We start from the raw sequence: 18,096 nt of genomic DNA on the forward strand, positions 1-18,096 counted from the left end.
CTACTGGATTCCAGGTAGGTTCTTTACCACTGAACTCATTTTTTAGTTCAGTCTCTACTGGAACTTGCTGTTCTCCTGCCTCAGTTTCCCCTTTAGCTCTATTTCCTGGCATGCTGCCTCTTACCCAACTCAGGTAGTGTTTTTATGTTTTGCCTGAAACATATCATTGGCATCTGTGAGTCTGATGAAGCTGCCTCTGTCATTACCCCAAACTGAACTGTGCTGGTGGTTTTCCATTACATAAATTAGAAATGGGGCCATTACTGTCTCCCTGCATTTTGCTTTGTTTTCTTAATTCTTTGATCTACCCACACCAGACAGTGTACAGTTTGGCATTCCTAATTTATTCACATAGCTGTGCCCCAGTTTACAGAATGTTTTTATCTTGCACGATTCAAGCAGTAATCATTAAACATTAACTTCTCGGTTCTCCCTCTTCCTTGCCAAGCTCTGGCAACCTCTAGTTCGTGTGTGTGTGTGTGTGTGTGTGTGTGTGTGTGTGTACATGTGCATATACGTGCATGTATAGGTCAGAAGTTGACATCAGGCATCAGGTGTCTTCCTCAATTGTTCATCTAGTTTTTTAACACAGGGTCTCACACTGAACCTAGGGCTCACTGATTCAGCTAGATTGGCCCTAGGGACCCTGTCTTTCTCTCCACTTCTCTAGGGCTGGGATAACAGGTGTATGTTGGCATGCCTGATTTTCTTATTTGGGTACTGGGGATACCCTTCAGGCCCTCATTTTTTAAAGGTGATTTATTTATTTTTATTTTGTGTACATTGGTGTTTTGCCTGCATGTATGTCTGTGTGAGGTGTCAGATTTTGGAGTTCCAGACAGTCGTGAGCTCAGGCCCTCATTCTTGCACAGTAAACTCTACCCACTGAGCCATGTCCCCAGGCCTCTGTCCTTTTGACTGCTCCAGGGACCTCCTGTTGTTGGAATCATGGCAGTGTTTACCTTGTCTTCTTTCACTTAAAAGCCTCCAAGGTTTATCCAAGCCACAACTTTCTCCCCCTCCTCAATCTTCCTGTGGCATCCTAGAGTGGGGAACCCTAAGATTTCTGACCAAGTGCTGCACGTCAGGATTGATTCTGCTAGGAGAGAAGGAGGGGTTCCACAGAGAGCATTTCAGGGAAGGAATGAAGATGCTCATTATGACTGAGGCAGTGATGTCATGGGTTTTGATACATGTCAGAGTACATCAGAGTATGCTGGGAGTGGTGGTACGTGCCTGTAATCTCTCAACACTTGGAAGGTGCAGGCAGGAGAAGCAGGAGCTTATGGATAGTCACAGTTACATAGTGGGTTTGATGTTGTCTGGGCTACACTGAGACCTTTTCTTACCCCTTCTTCCAAAATAATGTGTGTGTATGTGTATATAACCACAAATTTTAAGCACATAGTTATTGTGTTTTCCTTTTCTTTTTGGTGTTTCAAGACAGAGTTTCTCCGTGTAGCCCTGGCTGTCCTGGCATTCTCTCTGTAGACCAAGCTGGCCTAGAACTCAGAGATCACTGCCACTGGTCCAAGTCTTAGGATTAAAGGCGTGCGCCACCACCCAACTTGTGTTTTTCTTTTTTATTTCTTTCCTTTCCTACCTTTCTCCTTTTCCTTTTCCTTCCCTTTTCCTTTCTCCTTTTAACTCCTCCTTTTTTCCCCTTCCCAGGGCATCACGTTGTAGCCTAAACTTGCCTGAAACTTACCATCCTCCTGACTTAATTACTCCCAAGTACTGGGATGACAGACCTGTCCATCATCTCCAGGTGTCCCTGTATGACCCTGCTCTCACATACCGTGATGCTGGGACCCCTGGAGACATGCTACTGTATGGGGACCCAGACCCAGCCATGTTCATTCCAAGCCTCATGGAAGTGGCTGTGGGGTGAGGTGGTGGTGGTGGGTGCTTGGAGTGCTGACTTTTAAGTAGGGGTGTTAGGTTTCCAGATTTGTGATCAACTATCTGAGATGGTTAACTTCGAAGGCAGAAAGATTTGTTTTGGGCTCTCAGTTTCAGAGGTCGTAGTCCCTGGCTTGTGATGAGTCAGAGCAGACTGCTCACCTCATGGGGTCCAGAGAAGATGGATGAAGGGGAGAGAGGAGGATGGAAGTGAAGAGACAGGGAGAGAGCAAGAGATGGAGGAGAGAGGGAGGGAGAAGAGGCAGAGAGGAAAGAGAAGGAGGGGGGGAAGAGGAGGAGGGAGGGAGGATACAGAGAGAGAGAGAGAGAGATAGATAGATAGATAGAGTGCTAGCCTTTTTACCAGCGACCTGCTTCTTTGGTAAATTGGGGATTTCTAGGAAGGGATTCCACCACTGAGTCACACTCCCAGACCCACAATGGTGGATTCTAAGCCTGTTCTCTACTGCCAAACCATGCCTCCACCCTCTTATTGGAGGATTATAGGCAAGCCCAGTCCCCTAGTAAATTCTAGATAAAGATTCTCTTGGGCTTAGCAATACACTTCCAGCTTCTCACTGTAGGAGTAGAAATTCTACTGCTGAGCCATATCCCCAACCTTTGCTTTAAAAGATATAATCTTGCCCAGTCTGGCCTCCACCTCTCAAATGCTAATAGGCATATAGCACCACACCTGCCATGAAAAATATTACTGTTATTTTTGCAGTGCTAGGACAGGACCCATAGCCCCTCACATGCTAGGCAAGCACTCATAATTGAGCCAACCCCTACCCTAGCCCCTTGTTCTTAAACTCAGGGTCTTCCTGTGCAACCCAGGATATGCTGGCATTCAAAATCCCCCAGTCTCTGCCTCCCCAGTGCTAGGATAGAAGGTACGCAGCACTATAGGCTTTCTAGATGATTCCTAGGCAGTTCCGAGCAGGCTCACTCTGCCTGGAAACCCTCCCGACCTCCATTGTCCTTCCCTTAAAGTCTGGCTTCTGTGCTCAAACTGGGTTGGGTCAGAGCAGCCCACAAGGCAAGTTAAAGTGAGTGAGGTCAATGGGAGAGTCAGCTGAGGTGGCTGGGCCAGCATGCTCAGTCTCAGCTTTTATTATCCTCAAGGCCCTCCTACCCCTGAGTTCCTCCCCACCCCATGCCACCCCCACCCCCCACCACCACCCCACACTCCCGCCTGCTTGCTCTTTGAAGCCTAGCTGGCCCCACTCCCAGCCAGGCCCCTGCCACCTGGGACTCGGCTGATAATCCCTCTTACTAACTAAAAATATCCCTGTATGCAAGGAGGGAGAGACCAGGGCTTTGTGCTGAAGGGCCCAACAGAGGGGCCAGCTAAGCTGAGGAGAGAGGGAGGAGGAGAGAAAGGAAAGGCAAGGGGAGTGGATAAGGAGCTAAAAGCCCTACCCTGACACGCCCAACCGGGGCCTGTGTATTTAAATTTGATCCTTACTATTCTGAAAGTCCCAACGGACAGAGGTGAGCACACTCCGAACAGAAACTTGTGTCCCTCACTTCCGGGTATCAGACTATTGAAACAATGGGCCCCAAGATACTGGAATTCCCCCAGGAATCTCCTGCTGGGAGAGAAGAAAGCCTAGAGCGGAAGCCAACAACTGGGCAGTGAAACATTGTTTCATAAGGCGCTGAAAACTTTCAGACCCCATTGCTGGGAGTACTGAAACACACACACACACACACACACACACACACACGTACACACACACACAGATACACACACGCACATACACGCGTGCGCACACACACACACACTTTCAAAAATTGTTCTAAAGTTTAATGTTAGGAGCTGGGTTTGGCACACATCTGTCATCACAGCCCTTAGAAAGCAGAGACCAGAAGAAAGCAAGTCCCAGGTCAGCAGCTTGGACTGTATTTTTTTTTTTTTTTTTTTTTTTTTTTTTTGGTTTTTCGAGACAGGGTTTCTCTGTGGCTTTGGAGCCTGTCCTGGAACTAGCTCTGTAGACCAGGCTGGTCTCGAACTCACAGAGATCCGCCTGCCTCTGCCTCCCGAGTGCTGGGATTAAAGGCGTGCGCCACCATCGCCCGGTTTGGACTGTATTTTGAAAGGAAAAAGGAAAAAGAGGAGCAGGCTGTAGCTCAGTTGATAGAGCAATTCCCCAGAACGCAAATGCATGCACGAGGCCCTGGTTTCCATGCCCAGCACTCCACTCCGTGAGAATGGTGACGTACAACTGCCAGCCCTGCCCGTGGGAAGTAGAGGCAGCGGGATCAGAAGTTCAAGACTACCCTTGGCTAAACAGCTTGAGGACAGTTCATGCTACACCAGACTTTGCTTCAACACAGTAAAAATAAAAACAGGATAGCAAGATGGTTCCGCAAGCCCTCTGGCTTGCCACTAAGTCGACGACCTGAGTTGAACTGCTGAGTGGAAAGGGGGCACTAACTCCCTCAGTTGTCCTCAGGCCTCCACATGGATGCTGTGACACAGGTGTGCCCACACAGACACAATGGCATCACATACTGAGTTTCAGAGTTTTTAGTGAGGTGCTGAAGAGATGGCTCACTCATTAAGAGAGAGGCTGTTCTTGCAGAGGACCCAGGTTCAATTCCCAGCACCTCCATGGCAGCTCCCAATCATCTGTGATTCCAGTTCCAGGGGATCTGGTGCCTTCTCCTAGCCATTGTGGGCACTGTACATACATGGTGCACAGACATGCATGCAAGCAAAACACCCATACACACAAAATAAAAGTAAAGGTTAAAAAAATTAAGTGTTTTAGTGAAACAGATTCTTCAGGCATCTGCAAGTCACTCCGCTTCACCCCACAAGTCTGGGACCACAGGCACAGTAGCCACCCTGCAGCCAGGTATGAGCCTTCCGTGCAGAGAGGACCCTGTGCCACCACACCTGACCCCTTTGTCTCTTGACTGCTGGATCATGTGAACTTTTCTCCTGTGGGGATCTGGATTATAAATATTCCCCAGAAGTATACATGTTGAGGGCTATGTCCCTGGCGGGTCAGTGTTCGGCAAGGAAGCCTGCTGAATGTAACTGGATCATGAGCCCTCTGGGCTCACCAGAAAACTGAGTGGCTGATGGATTCTCAGCCTAATGCACTACTGAGAGCAATGGAAACCTAGAAATCCCCAGTGAAGGACTAGGGTCACAGCTAATGGTAGCGTGTTAGTTAGGGCTGGGGATGTGTCTTCTGGGTAGCATTTGCCTAGCCTGGTCAAAGCCCTGGGTTCTACTCTCAGAACTGGGGATAGGGGTGGGGAAGGGGCATGAAGAAAATCATCCAAGGCCTCGGTGCTGACTCAGTGTGCAAAGGGCTTGAGTTCAAGTCCCCAGCTCTCATGGATATGCCTGTAATGCCAGTACTGGGGATCAGAGACAGGAAGCTCTTGGGAGCTCACTGGCTAGTCAGTCTAGTCAACTGGCAAGGTGTGGGTTTAGTGAGAGACCCTGTCTCAAAAAATAAGCTGGAAAACAAGCTAGTTAGGAAGGTAGCCACTATAATCTGGGCTCCACATGTGCGTGCATGGGCCCGTGCACTTGTACATATATGCATATACTACCTTGTTGCATGAATAATAAAAACTCAAGAGACAGATATTGGGGTTCAAGATGGAGATCAGAAAATCAAAGCAGTCAAGCCACTGGAGAAATCTTACCTCTGCCAAGGCTCAAACAAAGGGATAATCTTGCAGTGCTCTCCACCAACCTCAGACTCCACACTCCTGCGAGTTCCTGTCTCTTCCCCTTTATATTTCTCTCTCCACCCAGCCATATCACTCCTGTCTCCACCTCTCTAATGCTGGGATTGAAGGCATGTGACTCCCTAGTAATGGGATTAAAGGTGTGAGCCACCACCACCTGGATCTGTTTTCTGGATCAATTTTGTATAGTCCAGGGTGGCCTCAAGCTCATAGAGATTTGTCTGCCTCTATCTCCCAAATCCTGTGATTAAAGGTGTGTGCTACCACTGCCTGACCTCTTGTGGTTTAGCTTTACCCTCTAATTTTCAGACAAGCTTATTTATTAAAACAGAAATAATATACCACTATATACCCCACAACACAAAGAATCTTCCAGAAGCTGCCATATACCAACGACTTCTCAATCTTTCACAGACCATCAATTTTCTCTCTGGTGACCATTATTGACTGTCACTTGTGTAGCTCTAGGCATCGTTCCCAACCTCCCAGTCCTCCTGGAAGGGATTATTGTGGATCCCATTTACAGATGGGGAAGGTGAGACACATAGATTAAGTCATCTACTACCAAGGTTACATAACTGGTCCATGACCAAGCCAGAAATTAAACCAACCAAGATGAAATGCTTATCATAACTAAAATTTATAATTATAATTATCTTGTCTTCAATTCCATCAAAGATCCCAAAGGATATAATATTACCCAAGTAAGCAGGAAGTGCATTGTTAGCAACTTCCAAAACTCTAAAATTGACAGAGACATCTTGCTGCCTGTACAGTCACCCTGGATAGCAGACAGAGGGGACTCCCACATCAGCCCTTTACCTTACTCATCCATGCAAGGTCTTTTTTTAGCCCTTCTGATTAGCTAGCATGCTCTGGGAAAATCCTGCCGTCACCTCCTATGGGCGGGGTTACAGATAAATTGCTACGCCTCTCTGGCTTTTATGTAGTTCATTCTATTAAATTTCATCTTGAAAGAAAAGAAAAACGAAACAACTGCTTCCAACAAAAACAAAATAAAGAAAACCAAACCACACCAGCAGACATCAAACCTCAAGTTAAGTGGTTTCATCACTGTGACAAAACATATATCAAACAATTTAATGGACAAAAGATTTGTCCTGGGTTTCTACTTGGAAAGCATCATTACCTCATGTGGAGGCTGTGGTGGAGCAGAGCAGTTTGAGACACCGTGGTCAGGAAGCAGATAAAAAGGATTAGAGGCAGGGTTCAGGCACAATGCGGCCCCAAGAACGTGCCCTGCAACCCCCAAGCAATGCGGCCCCAAGAACGTGCCCTGCAACCTCCAAGCGCTGTTCCTACTTTTTTCTGTATTCATGGAGGATGAACCACTGAGTCAGAACTTCCAGGATCTAACCATGGAAATGCTTTCTCAGACAAACCAGAGATTTGTTTACTGTATTGTTTACAGTATTGTTTACTGACTTTTAAAAGATTTATTTATTTTTATGTGTGTCTTAGTTACTGTTCTATTGCTGTGATGAAACACCATGGTCGTGGCAACTTATAAAATAAACTTTAACTCAGAGAACAAATAGAACAAAGAGATCAAACAATAATAAAAGGAAAACAGTGAAAGTCTACAGAATTAAAAGAAAAGTCCTTTGGTTTCTTATTAGTCAGATGATGCAATTGTACTGTGATTTTCTTTCTTTCTTTCGTTCTTTCTTTCTTTCTTTTTTTTTTTTTTTTGGATTTTCGAGACAGGGTTTCTCCATAGCTTTTGGTTCCTGTCCTGGAACTAGCTCTTGTAGACCAGGTTGGCCTCGAACTCACAGAGATCCGTCTGCCTCTGCCTCCCGAGTGCTGGGATTAAAGGCGTGCGTCGCCACCACCCTGCCTGTGATTTTCTTTATATCCAATTAAACATAAAATAGTAAGAAAAATATTGATCTGTAATGTTGAAATAAAAATATACTCCATATCTATTATTAAATGTAGTAAAAGCCAAACAAATGCATATATTTGTGAAGATTATTATAGGAAGTTACTTTAAACAAACTCATCCATGTGCATATTGAAATGTCTGGAAGAATACACAGCCAACTCTAAGAAAGTCTTCTCAAAGGAAAGAATCAGGGTTGCTGTAAAAATAAGGAACTTCAGTGCTTATTCTAGGTAATTCTTTACTATTTGACTTTTTTTCACATTTAGGCAGAAGAATTTTTATTTTTTGTATTCTTTAATTTTTATACTTTTTGATTCACTAATGTGTGAAATATACTTCATCTCTTAACTTCTTTAGTTGTCCTTGTTAGGTGATGACTTGCTAACCCAGTTCTATATGCTCTCCTGACACTCTCACGTCTGTTTCCCTGTCCCAGTGAAAACAGACAAGTTTCTGTGGCACACATGGTGCATTGTGCACTCTACATTAGTTATTCTCATCACAGTAATCGTAATCTCTACATCCAAACATGTCCAGTCATTATAGCCATGAATGACTTTCCTCAATGTTGCTTTAGCGTGTCCAGCTATTCTACCACTGCCTAATCACTTTTTTCTTTTTTTTAATTTGATTTTTTTGAGCTATATATTTTTCTCTGCTCCCCTCTCTTCCCCTCCCCTTCCCTTCAACCCTCTCTCATGGTCCCCATGCTCCCTATTTACTCAGGAGGTCTTGTCTTTTTCTACTTCTCATGTAGATTAGATCTGTGTATATCTCTCTTAGGGTCCTCATTGTTGTTTAGGTTCTCTGGGATTGTGATTTGTAGGCTGGTTTTTCTTTGCTTTATGTTTAAAAACCACTTATGAGTGAGAACATATGATAATTGTCTTTCTGGGTCTAGGTTACCTCACTCAATATGATGTTTACTAGATCCATCCGTTTGCCTGCAAATTTCAAGATGTCATTATTTTTTTCTGCAGTGTAGTACTCCACTGTGTAAATGTACCACATTTTCCTTATCCATTCTTCAATCAAGGGGCATTTAGGTTGTTTCCAGGTTCTGGCTATGACAAACAATGCTGCTATGAACATAGTTGAGCACATGTCCTTGTGGTACCATTGAGCATCCTTTGGATATATACCCCAAAGTGGTATTGCTGGATCTTGAGGAAGGAAAAGACATATTTAATTGGGGCTTGCTTACAGCTTCAGAGGGTTGGTTCATTATCACTATGGCAGGGAGTGTGCCAACAGGCAGGCAAGTCTGGTGCTAAGAGTTTATATCCTGACCTGTAGGCAGAGGGACACTGGGCCTAGAGTTCGCACCTCAGTGGCACACCTTCTCCAAAAGCCATAGCGCCTAATTCTTCTTAAATTAAAAGGTCCTTCAACTAGGGACCAAACATTCAATGTGTGGGTCTCTGGAGGCATTCCCATTCAGACCACCCCAGTGTGTATGGGTGTTTTGCCTGCATGTATGTCTGTGCACCACGAGTGCAGTGCCTGTGAGAACCAGGAGGCTTTGACTCCACTAGAGCTGGAGTTGCAGATGGCCGTTAGTTGCTGTGTGGGAGGCGGGAATTGAACCCTGGTCCTTGGGAAGAGCAGTCCGTGCTCTAAACCACCGTGCCTTCTCTCCAGTCTTCCCCTCTTCTGACGTTCCTTCAAGTAGAATGCTCTGTGGCTCTGGATGCTCAGCCTCTTCCATGGTATACACGCTTCTAGCTGAGTTGATCTGCACTTACCTGATTGTGTCTCCACAGCATGTTGTTCAGCTTCAGTGAGTGGCTGTGGCAGGAGAAGTACTGGTTACCACCCAACAGCACATGGGCACAGCTGGAGGACCGAGATGGCCTGGTGTTCGCCCACCCTCACCACATGCTTGCTGCCTTGCCAGTGGCTTTGGTCCTGGTGGCTGTGCGTATCGTCTTTGAGAGGTGAGTGCCATGCTGTGGCTGGTGGAGCCCTGCATTTGCATGCATGCATGCATGTGTATGTGTGTATATGTACTATGAGCATGCAGGTGCCCACAGGTCAGAAAATGGTGTCAGATTCCCCAGAGGTGGAGTTACAGGTGGTTAGGAGCCACTTGGTTTGGGTGCTGGCATCTAAACTACATTCCTGGAAATACAGCAAGTGCTCTTAACTGCTGAACCACCTCTCTAGCCCCTTGAACATCTTGCTTTCCTGCCTCCACTTCGTAAGTGTTTTATGATAGGCATCTGCTACCACTCCCAATTCGTGCTCTGCAAGCATTCTCCCATCTCAGTCATATCTCCAGACTTCTGCAATTCTTCTAAGCTTGTGTTTCAAGACAGAGCCCTTGGTCTATCTCAGGAGGATCCCATTTTAGCGTCAAGCCCTAACCAGAAGTGCACTTGGTTTGTGGTTCCCACCATCAAGGGGTTTTTGAGCTCTCAGCCCCCTGAACACAGACAGGATGTGAGTGATCTAAGAAGCATTTGCTGAAGTTATATTTACCTCATAGACTTATTTTTTTTTTAAATGTGTATATGTGTGCAGAAGTCGGAGCACATACTCCTGTCACTATCTTACTGCCTTCCAGCAGGGTGACTAGCAAGCCCGAGTGATCTTTCTTTCTCTCTCCCCACAACCCCCAGGCAGGCATATGGCCACATCCAGGTTTTTGCATGGGTGTTGGGGATTTGAACTCATGTCCTCATGCTTGTGTGGTAAATATCTTTACTGAACTATCTCCCTAGTCCCTTCATATACTTTTGAAGGCACCTCTGCCATATACAACTCTAAGATGTCTGCATGTCTTAGCTCAATTCATGATGCCCATATATGAGATAGAACTACTATTAGTCCTGCTTTACGAAGGAAGAAATGGAGACACAGAGTGCTTTAGTAACATGTCTAAGTAACATTTGCAGATCAGCTGGGTATGTAGGAATTGTGGGAAGCCCAGTTTAGACAGGCCTTCAAAGAAGGTTGCTTTCCCATAGAAGCTGGGAAAAGCAGGGATGGGAGATGTCTTAATTAGGGTTTCTATTGCAGTGACAAAACACCATGACCATGACAACTCTCATAAAGGAAAAGCATTTAATTTGAGTGGCTTACATTTTTAGAGGTTTATTCTGTTATCATCATGTGACATGGTGGCTTGCAGGGAGATGTGTTGCTGGAGAAGTAGCTGAGTGTCGTCCTCCGTCTTGCAGGCAGCAAGAAGTGACTGAGACCCTGGGTGTGGCTTGAGCATATGTGAGACTTCCAAGCCCACCCCCTCATGACACTCCTCCTCCAAAAAGGCCACCACCTCTTAATGGACAGGAGAGTAGGGTGGTACTGTGCCCAACTTCACCACCGGAGCCCAGATGGGTGTATTTTCACATTTAAGTGGTGATCTTAGGCTGGGCATGGTGGTACATGACTGTAATCCCTGCATTGGGAAGGCTGAGGCAGGAGGATTGCCAGTTTGAACATAGGCTGGGCTGCATAGGGAGACTGTAGCTAGCAAGCAAGCAAGCAAGCAAGCAAGCAAGCAGACACAATATCATAGCTTGGACTTCCCCATGTGGGGTAAGTACTCAGCAGAGACTGGTCTCCCTTGCTCCACCACTGTGGTATCTAACAGAAGTTTTTCAGTAGATGGATCTAGGTCTCAGGTTCCTTTTTTTAAAAATTATTTTATTTTATTGCTTAAAAAATACCAATCAAAATTCCCACTTCCTCGCCTCCTCCCACTTCCCTCCCACTCCCTCCACATACCCCCCTTCCCCCTCCAATCTTAAGAGAGAGCAAGCCACCCTGCCCTGTGGAAGGTCCAAGGCCCTCCCCACTACATTCAGACTGAACAAGGTATACATCCAAAGAGAATAGCATCCCAGAAAGCCAGTACATACAGTAGAGACAAATCCCAGTGCCATTGTCATTGGCCCCTCAGTCTGCCCCAACTGTCAACCACATTCAGAGGGACTAGTTTGCTTCTTTCTTTCTTTCTTTCTTTCTTTCTTTCTTTCTTTCTTTCTTTCTTTCTCTTTTTTCCCCCTCCCTCCCTCACTTCCTTTTTGAGGGACTAGTTTCTTAAGTGAGGTTTAGATACTAGAACCCTGATGATGGCGTTCAATCTCCATTTGTGGTCTTGGGGCACCCTCTTGTGGGCAATGTGGGAACTGATTAGCCAGGTTCCTTCTCTGAAGTAGGGATTGTGGGACTTAACCGGTGATGCCCCTCCCTTGAGGAGCCTCACACAGGGAGACTAAGACTCAGAGGACTTTTGTTCTGGTTGAGGATGGGTGAAGGAACATGGGTTCCCTGTGAGTTGGCCTGAACTTCCCTATCCTGAAGATGATGCTAGTCTCTTTTCCTAGGTTTGGTAAAAAATTTCCTTCCTGCGTGGGCATTTTGGCTGTGTGTTTCCACACCCTCTGTTCAGTAGATTTGAACCATACATGCTGATGACGCTTGCCTGAGCCTCAGGTTCCCCCCATTTCCTCTTGCTATGGTCACACCCCATTCATTTGAGTTCTACTGGGTTATGTCTCCCTTTGTACTCAGATTTGTGGCCTTGCCCCTGAGCCGGTGGATGGGTGTGCGGGATCAAATCAGGAGGCAGATGAAGCCCAACCCAGTGCTGGAGAAATACTTCCTCAGGATGGGGCAGAGACCCGTGGAGGTGAGCCCCAACATCCTCTTGACATGTATGTGGGGCTGTCCCTGGGATCTGGAAACAGAAGTCCTTTTTAGTACTATTAGAGGTTGCACAGGGACCTTGAACTCACTCAGAAGTGCCCCCTTCCTACATTCTACCTGGGTCCACAGAGTCCCTGGTACCTGAGGCTCTACCCCTCATCTCCTGGGATGCGAGGCTCCACCTCTCCCCGCTGTGCTAAGACTAGTAGACCAATCATATCCTCCTCAGGCTCCCTGGAGCTTGGAACCATTTCTCTCCCAGTATGAGACTGCCCTTCCTAGTCTCAGTTCCCTAGGTCTTGAAGCCCCATCCCTCATGTGTTTCTTTTTTCTTTTTTTTTTCTGGTTAATGTTTTATTTTTTTTATGATTTATTTATTTAAGATTTCTGCGTCCTCCCCGCCACCGCCTCCCATTTCCCTCCCCCTTCCCCAGCAAGTCCCCCTCCCTCGTCATCCCAAAGAGCAATCAGGGTTCCCTGCCCTGTGGGAAGTCCAAGGACCACTCACCTCATGTCTTTCTGAGATGTGAGGGCACACCCCTCATCTCCCTGAGCCATAAGGGTCTGCCCCCTTTTATGCTTCCTGAGTTATGAAGTCCCACCCTTTCTGGTCTCCCTGGGACCTGGGGAAGCCTTTTAAAGATATCAAAGCTTGAATCTGCCCCTTCTTAGACTTCTTGGGACATGAGGCCCTGCCCCTTCAGGTCTTCCAGAGACTTGAAGATCCTATCCTCAGGTTCCCCAGGGTTGGAAGCTCTGGTACTCACAGCATTCCGGGATCATAAGCCCCTGCACCTCTAGGTTTTTGGGGACGTGAGGCCCTGATGATCCCAGACTTCTTGGGACTCAAGAAGCCCTGCTAGGCTTCCTGGGATATGAGTCCCCACATCTCTTAGTGTGGGGCATCTGCCGTATGTTCACTCACCAAACAGATTCTGGGATCACAGTGAGAAGAGTAGGTTTCTTCCCTGTTCTGGAGAGGGACAAGGTGTCTGTTCCAGTGGTTGGAATGCCAGAAGCTGTCCTGTGACTCTGCTTCCATTCCCATCCTTGGTGGGGCTACCCAGTTGGCTTGGTCTGGGCCAGGTTATCTAGGGGAAGGTGCAAGTGAAGTCTGTGTATCCTGGCTGGGGACAGAGTAGCTTTTTGGTTTGCTTTTGGTTTTTGAGACAGGGTTTCTCTGTGTAACTCTGGATGTCCTCGTATTTGCTCTGTAGACCAGGCTGACCTTAAGCTCACAGTCCGCTGGGCTCTGGCTCCCAAGTGCTGGGGTTAAAGGCATACACCAACAGCCTGGCTGGCAGATTAGCTTCTATAGAGCAGAGAACGTAATGCCTGCCTGGCGTAGTAGCCTAGTCTGCTTTCTGTTGCTGTGCTCAACATTGAATGCAAGTTGGAGAAGAAGAGGTTCATTCCGAATCATGCTTTCAAGTAACAGGCGATCACTGAGGAATTTGAGTGCAGGAAACTGAGGCAGGAATCGAAGCAGAGGCCATGGAGGAATACTACTTACTGGTTTGCTACCTCTAGCTTGGGCTCAGCCAGATTTCTTAACAAAGCTCTCAGGTCCATCTGTCTAGGGGTGATACCTCTCCCATCAGTCAATAATCAAGATAATTCACCAGTGACACGGCCATAAGCCAAACGATTCTGGGCAGTATTGAGACACCCTTTTCCAGTTGATTCTTGGTGGTGCCAAGTTGACAATAAAAATTAAGCAACGGGTAGGGTGAAGCTCAACTCCCCAAGCGGCTGAAGAAAAGCCTGCCTCTCATCCTCATACATGTTCTTGTGCCGGGGATGAACCCAGGACTTTGTTCATGCTAGGCAAGCACCACAGAGCTGTATCCCCCATTCTCCAGTCTCATTCTTGATGCCAGGCTCCACCAGTGACTTGTGTGTTGTATAAGCAGGACCAGTGTTCTGGAGGTCTCTCCACCCATACAACCACTCTTTCCTCTCACTATAGTGGATATGGCTCTGTGGGAAAGATCTTGAGCTTCCAGAGGGGGATGGGGTGGGAATCAAAGCGGGACCCATGCATCTGGGGACAACAGGAGGAAACCAGCACTAGGCCACTGTGACCCTTCTCCCTCATTATCCTCTGCTCAGACCCAGATGGTCCTCCTGGCTGCCCAATGTGGTCTCACACTACGGCAGACTCAACGCTGGTTCAGGAGACGTCGGAACCTGGAACGTCCTTGCTTGTCCAAGAAATTCTGTGAAGCTAGGTAATTATGGGATGCAGGGGAGGTAGCCTTTTTGAATGATAAGGCCCCACTCCTAGCCTTCCTTGGTGATGAGGTCCCATCCCTCCAAATCTGTCTGGATAATGAAGCCCTGCCACTCCTAGACTGTGGGTGATGAGGCTTCACCTCCCTAGCCTCCTTGTCACTTGAGGTCCTTCCCTTCCCAGACTCCCTGAGATGTGAGGCCCCACCCTTTTTCAGTCTCCCTGTCAGATGAAGCTCCACCTCTGGGGCCTGGACACTGCTCTTTTGGCAGCTGCCTCACTAGCTTCCTCCCCCTCTGCAGCTGGAGGTTTGTCTTCTATCTGTGTTCCTTCGTGGGTGGCATCTCTGTCCTCTACCATGTGAGTAAACCTGAGGGTCACCTATCCCACAACCACAAGCTTACTGAAGACCTCCTTGCACTGGGAGCTGACCATGTGCAGTGAATAAATCTGCTGGGGGAGGAGTGGGAGGCAGAACTGGAACAAGCAGGAGAGGGCAGGGCTGAGCTATGGTAGGGAGAGCATGCTGCCCTACTTTCTTTTTCTGTTGCTGTGATAGAATTTTCTGAGAAGCAGCTGAAGGGAAAAAGGATTTATTTTAGCTCATGGTTCGACGTCCCAGTCCACCATAGCAGGGGAAGTAGCAGGAACAGACATTAGGGAATGCATATATGTTAGTGTTCAGCTCACTATTTTTCATTCAGCCCAAGGCTTACTTTATGAAATAGTGCTGTCCACATTCAGGATGGGTCTTCCCATCTCAGTTAACCCAAATAGGAAAAATGTCTCATGTAGAGATATGCACAGACCAACCTTATCGAGATAATCCCTCATTGAGACCACCTTCCCGGGTGATTCTCAGTTGTGTCAAGTTGACAGTCAAAACCAACACTCAGCCGCTGTGGGCAGACGGACAGTGGATTTGAGGACCATGTGAGCTACACAGTGAGCCCCTTGCTTGAAAAGCATAAAAGCAGGGCAGAGTGGAATCGGTACATGGAAGGCTGTGGAAGTCCTGGTTGTGGAGGGTTCAGATCCAGGGTAGGAGGCTGGCTTTTGCCTTTGGAGAGCTTAAGATCCTTTGTTCATTCATAGGAGCCATGGTTGTGGACACTGTCTTTGTGCTGGGAAAATTACCCACAGCAGGTGAGTCAAGTGAACTGTGGAGAAACTCAGTTCTGTGGTCACAGGCAAGAGAGACCCCCACCCCACTCCCTGCCTGTATGATGAGGCTCCGCCCCATCAGCTCCTGCATGATGAGGCTCAGCCCCACTCCCTGCCTATATGATGAGGCTTCACCCCACTAACTCCTGTATGCTAAGGCTCCGCCCCACTAGCTGCCTGTATGGTGAGGCTCCGCCCCACTAGCTGCCTGTATGATGAGGCCCCGCCCCTTTTGTTGCTTGGATGATGAGGCTCCTCCCCTGGGGGAATCTTCATCCGGGTCCCTTCCAGGGAGGGTCCGCCACACATCACAATTAATCTTTCCTCACCCTGCTATAGACCCTGAATCTGGCCCTGTACTGGTGGTATCTTCTGGAGCTGGGCTTCTACATTTCACTGCTAATCACTCTGCCCTTTGACATTAAACGCAAGGTGAGTTATCAGTTACACGTCAAACTGGATGTGTGGGCGCCATGGTGGCGATGCCCTCTAATCTCTGGGGAGAGGCTGAAGTGGGATGAATTGGCCACAGCGTTGCACTATGAGGTGCTCTTGATTCCTGGCAGAAGGTATGGGATCCAGAGGCCTTATAGATCTCCTGAAAAGGCTTGCTTCCAGGCATGGGGCTCTCCAGCCACAGAGGCTTGTCCCAGTGGTGACCCATTGTCTTCTGCAGGATTTCAAGGAGCAGGTGGTGCACCACTTTGTGACCGTGGGGCTGATAGCTTTCTCCTACAGCTCCAACTTGCTGCGCATTGGCTCCGTGGTGCTGCTGCTGCATGATTGCTCCGACTACCTGCTGGAGGTAGGTTCACCTCTCCACTTGCCCTGCCAACCCTGCTGTTGTCCTGGCCATGGAGAGGAGGCCCTGCCACAACTGGGCTATCTGATAGACCCCGTCTCTCACAATCTGCTAGGGTGATGATGCCTTAATCCCTCAATCTCTCTGGGAGAAGAAACCTCACTTTTCCCTCTTTAGTGTCTCAGCAACGTAAGGCCCATTTCCTCTTGGTCTCTCTGGGACAGGAAGTCCTTATCCCTGTCTGACTCATTTGGATGTGAGACCCTGCCTTTTCCAGCCTTTCAGGAACTGAGGCACCATGCTCCAGTCTCCCTGGAGATGAAATACTCTGTGTCTTATCCCTGTCTTATCACTCTTTTTTTTTTTTTTTTGTCCTTCCTACATAGTTCTGGAGATACAACCTTAGCTCAATCACTTGCTCCCCCCATAGCTTCTTGTCCCCAAGTAAAGGATCCCCATTGTCTGATCCACCACTTTCCATGGATTCTCGGTCCTAAACCTATTTCTCTTTGCTGCTCTCCCCAGGCTTGTAAGATGTTCAACTATTCCCACTTTCGGCGAGTGTGCAACGCTCTCTTCATCATCTTCTCCTTAGTCTTCTTCTACACTCGCCTCATCTTCTTCCCCACCCAGTGAGTCCTGAGGGACAGGGAGATGGGAGGGTGTGCTCAGGATCCATGAAGGCCTCACCCTTGGTGCTCTACTTCAGGGAACTGGAGGTGTTGGCTGAAGTTTTTCCAGGAGGCAGGAAATGGTGTGCCTGGCCCAGAGCACAGCATATGCAAAGGCCCAGAGTCAGAGAAACAGAAACCGAATACAGCACTAATATAGTGCACTCCCAAGACAGGAAGAGAGAGGAGGAGGCTGTCTGAGTGCCTGGTCACTAAAATTGTCTAGTAAACATTTTTTTTTTTTTTGATATTTGTTGAGTCTCTGAACTGTGTTAGGGAGGGAAGAAATATCAGAGAGAGCAATGCAAGTGTCTGCCCTGGAGCTAATTGATATGGATGAGGAAAAGGATAGACAGGCAAGCAACAGACCACAAGGCACAAGGGACTGATAGCACGGAAGAGAAAATGAAACTAGGAACTGTGAAGGAAGCAGGTTTGCAGGTAGTTGGCCCTGGATTAGTCCCTCTTCAGGGGTGTTTCACTGATAGCTGTTGTGTATAGAGAATGAATGGGGCTCAAGAACCATACTGATCATAGAGGAAGATGGTCCAGGTGGAGAGAGCAGCATATGTAAAGACTCCGAGACTTGAGTGTGTTCCAGTCTTGGAAGAACAGAAATGAGTTTGGAACAGAGAGAAGGATAAGGTGCATGCAGGTAGGTGGCCAGGGGAAGTAATGAAGGATTCTATGGGATGTTATCTGAAGGGAGGTGGGAGCCATAGAGGACTGAGGCAGATGTGGGAAGCTGGGGCAGATAAACCAGAGCAGGTGAGAGGAGATGGCCAGAAGGGGACACCATCAGGACTAGGAGAAACTTCCGGAGGCATCAGGAGCCTAGCTGCTCCGTGCTGGTTTTGAGGGTCTTATGCTCCTTGGTAGACATGGAGGCAGATGGCCTGTCAGCTTGGGCTCTCTGGAAGGGTGGGCGTGTAAATGCAGGAGTTGCCAGCCTGTGGCAGGCATTTGCAGCAGGGGGCTGGGCAGTGTCATCTGGGGCAAAAGTATCGATACAACCCAACTCCTAGAGCTCTCTTGTTTTTGT

General features: G+C 47.7%; 1 protein-coding gene across 5 annotated transcripts in view; it reads left to right on the forward strand.

The window, feature by feature from the left end:
- Nucleotides 1-18,096, forward strand: part of Cers4 (ceramide synthase 4) — a 34,699-nt gene that overhangs the window by 14,966 nt on the left and 1,637 nt on the right. For all 5 annotated transcript variants that reach the window (XM_041678307.1, XM_041678304.1, XM_041678306.1 and 2 more), the window contains 8 exons: nt 9,292-9,465; nt 12,050-12,167; nt 14,297-14,415; nt 14,720-14,777; nt 15,513-15,563; nt 15,921-16,013; nt 16,258-16,386; nt 16,909-17,015. In XM_041678307.1, the coding sequence (XP_041534241.1) occupies nt 9,293-9,465; nt 12,050-12,167; nt 14,297-14,415; nt 14,720-14,777; nt 15,513-15,563; nt 15,921-16,013; nt 16,258-16,386; nt 16,909-17,015 (848 nt within the window). In that variant the 5' untranslated portion in view covers nt 9,292. The remainder of the gene's footprint in view (nt 1-9,291; nt 9,466-12,049; nt 12,168-14,296; nt 14,416-14,719; nt 14,778-15,512; nt 15,564-15,920; nt 16,014-16,257; nt 16,387-16,908; nt 17,016-18,096) is intronic.

The sequence above is a fragment of the Microtus oregoni genome, unplaced genomic scaffold, assembly GCF_018167655.1.
Source record: "Microtus oregoni isolate MIOR12 unplaced genomic scaffold, Mior012 000029F_ref0000214, whole genome shotgun sequence".
Classification (NCBI taxonomy): Eukaryota; Metazoa; Chordata; class Mammalia; order Rodentia; family Cricetidae; genus Microtus; species Microtus oregoni.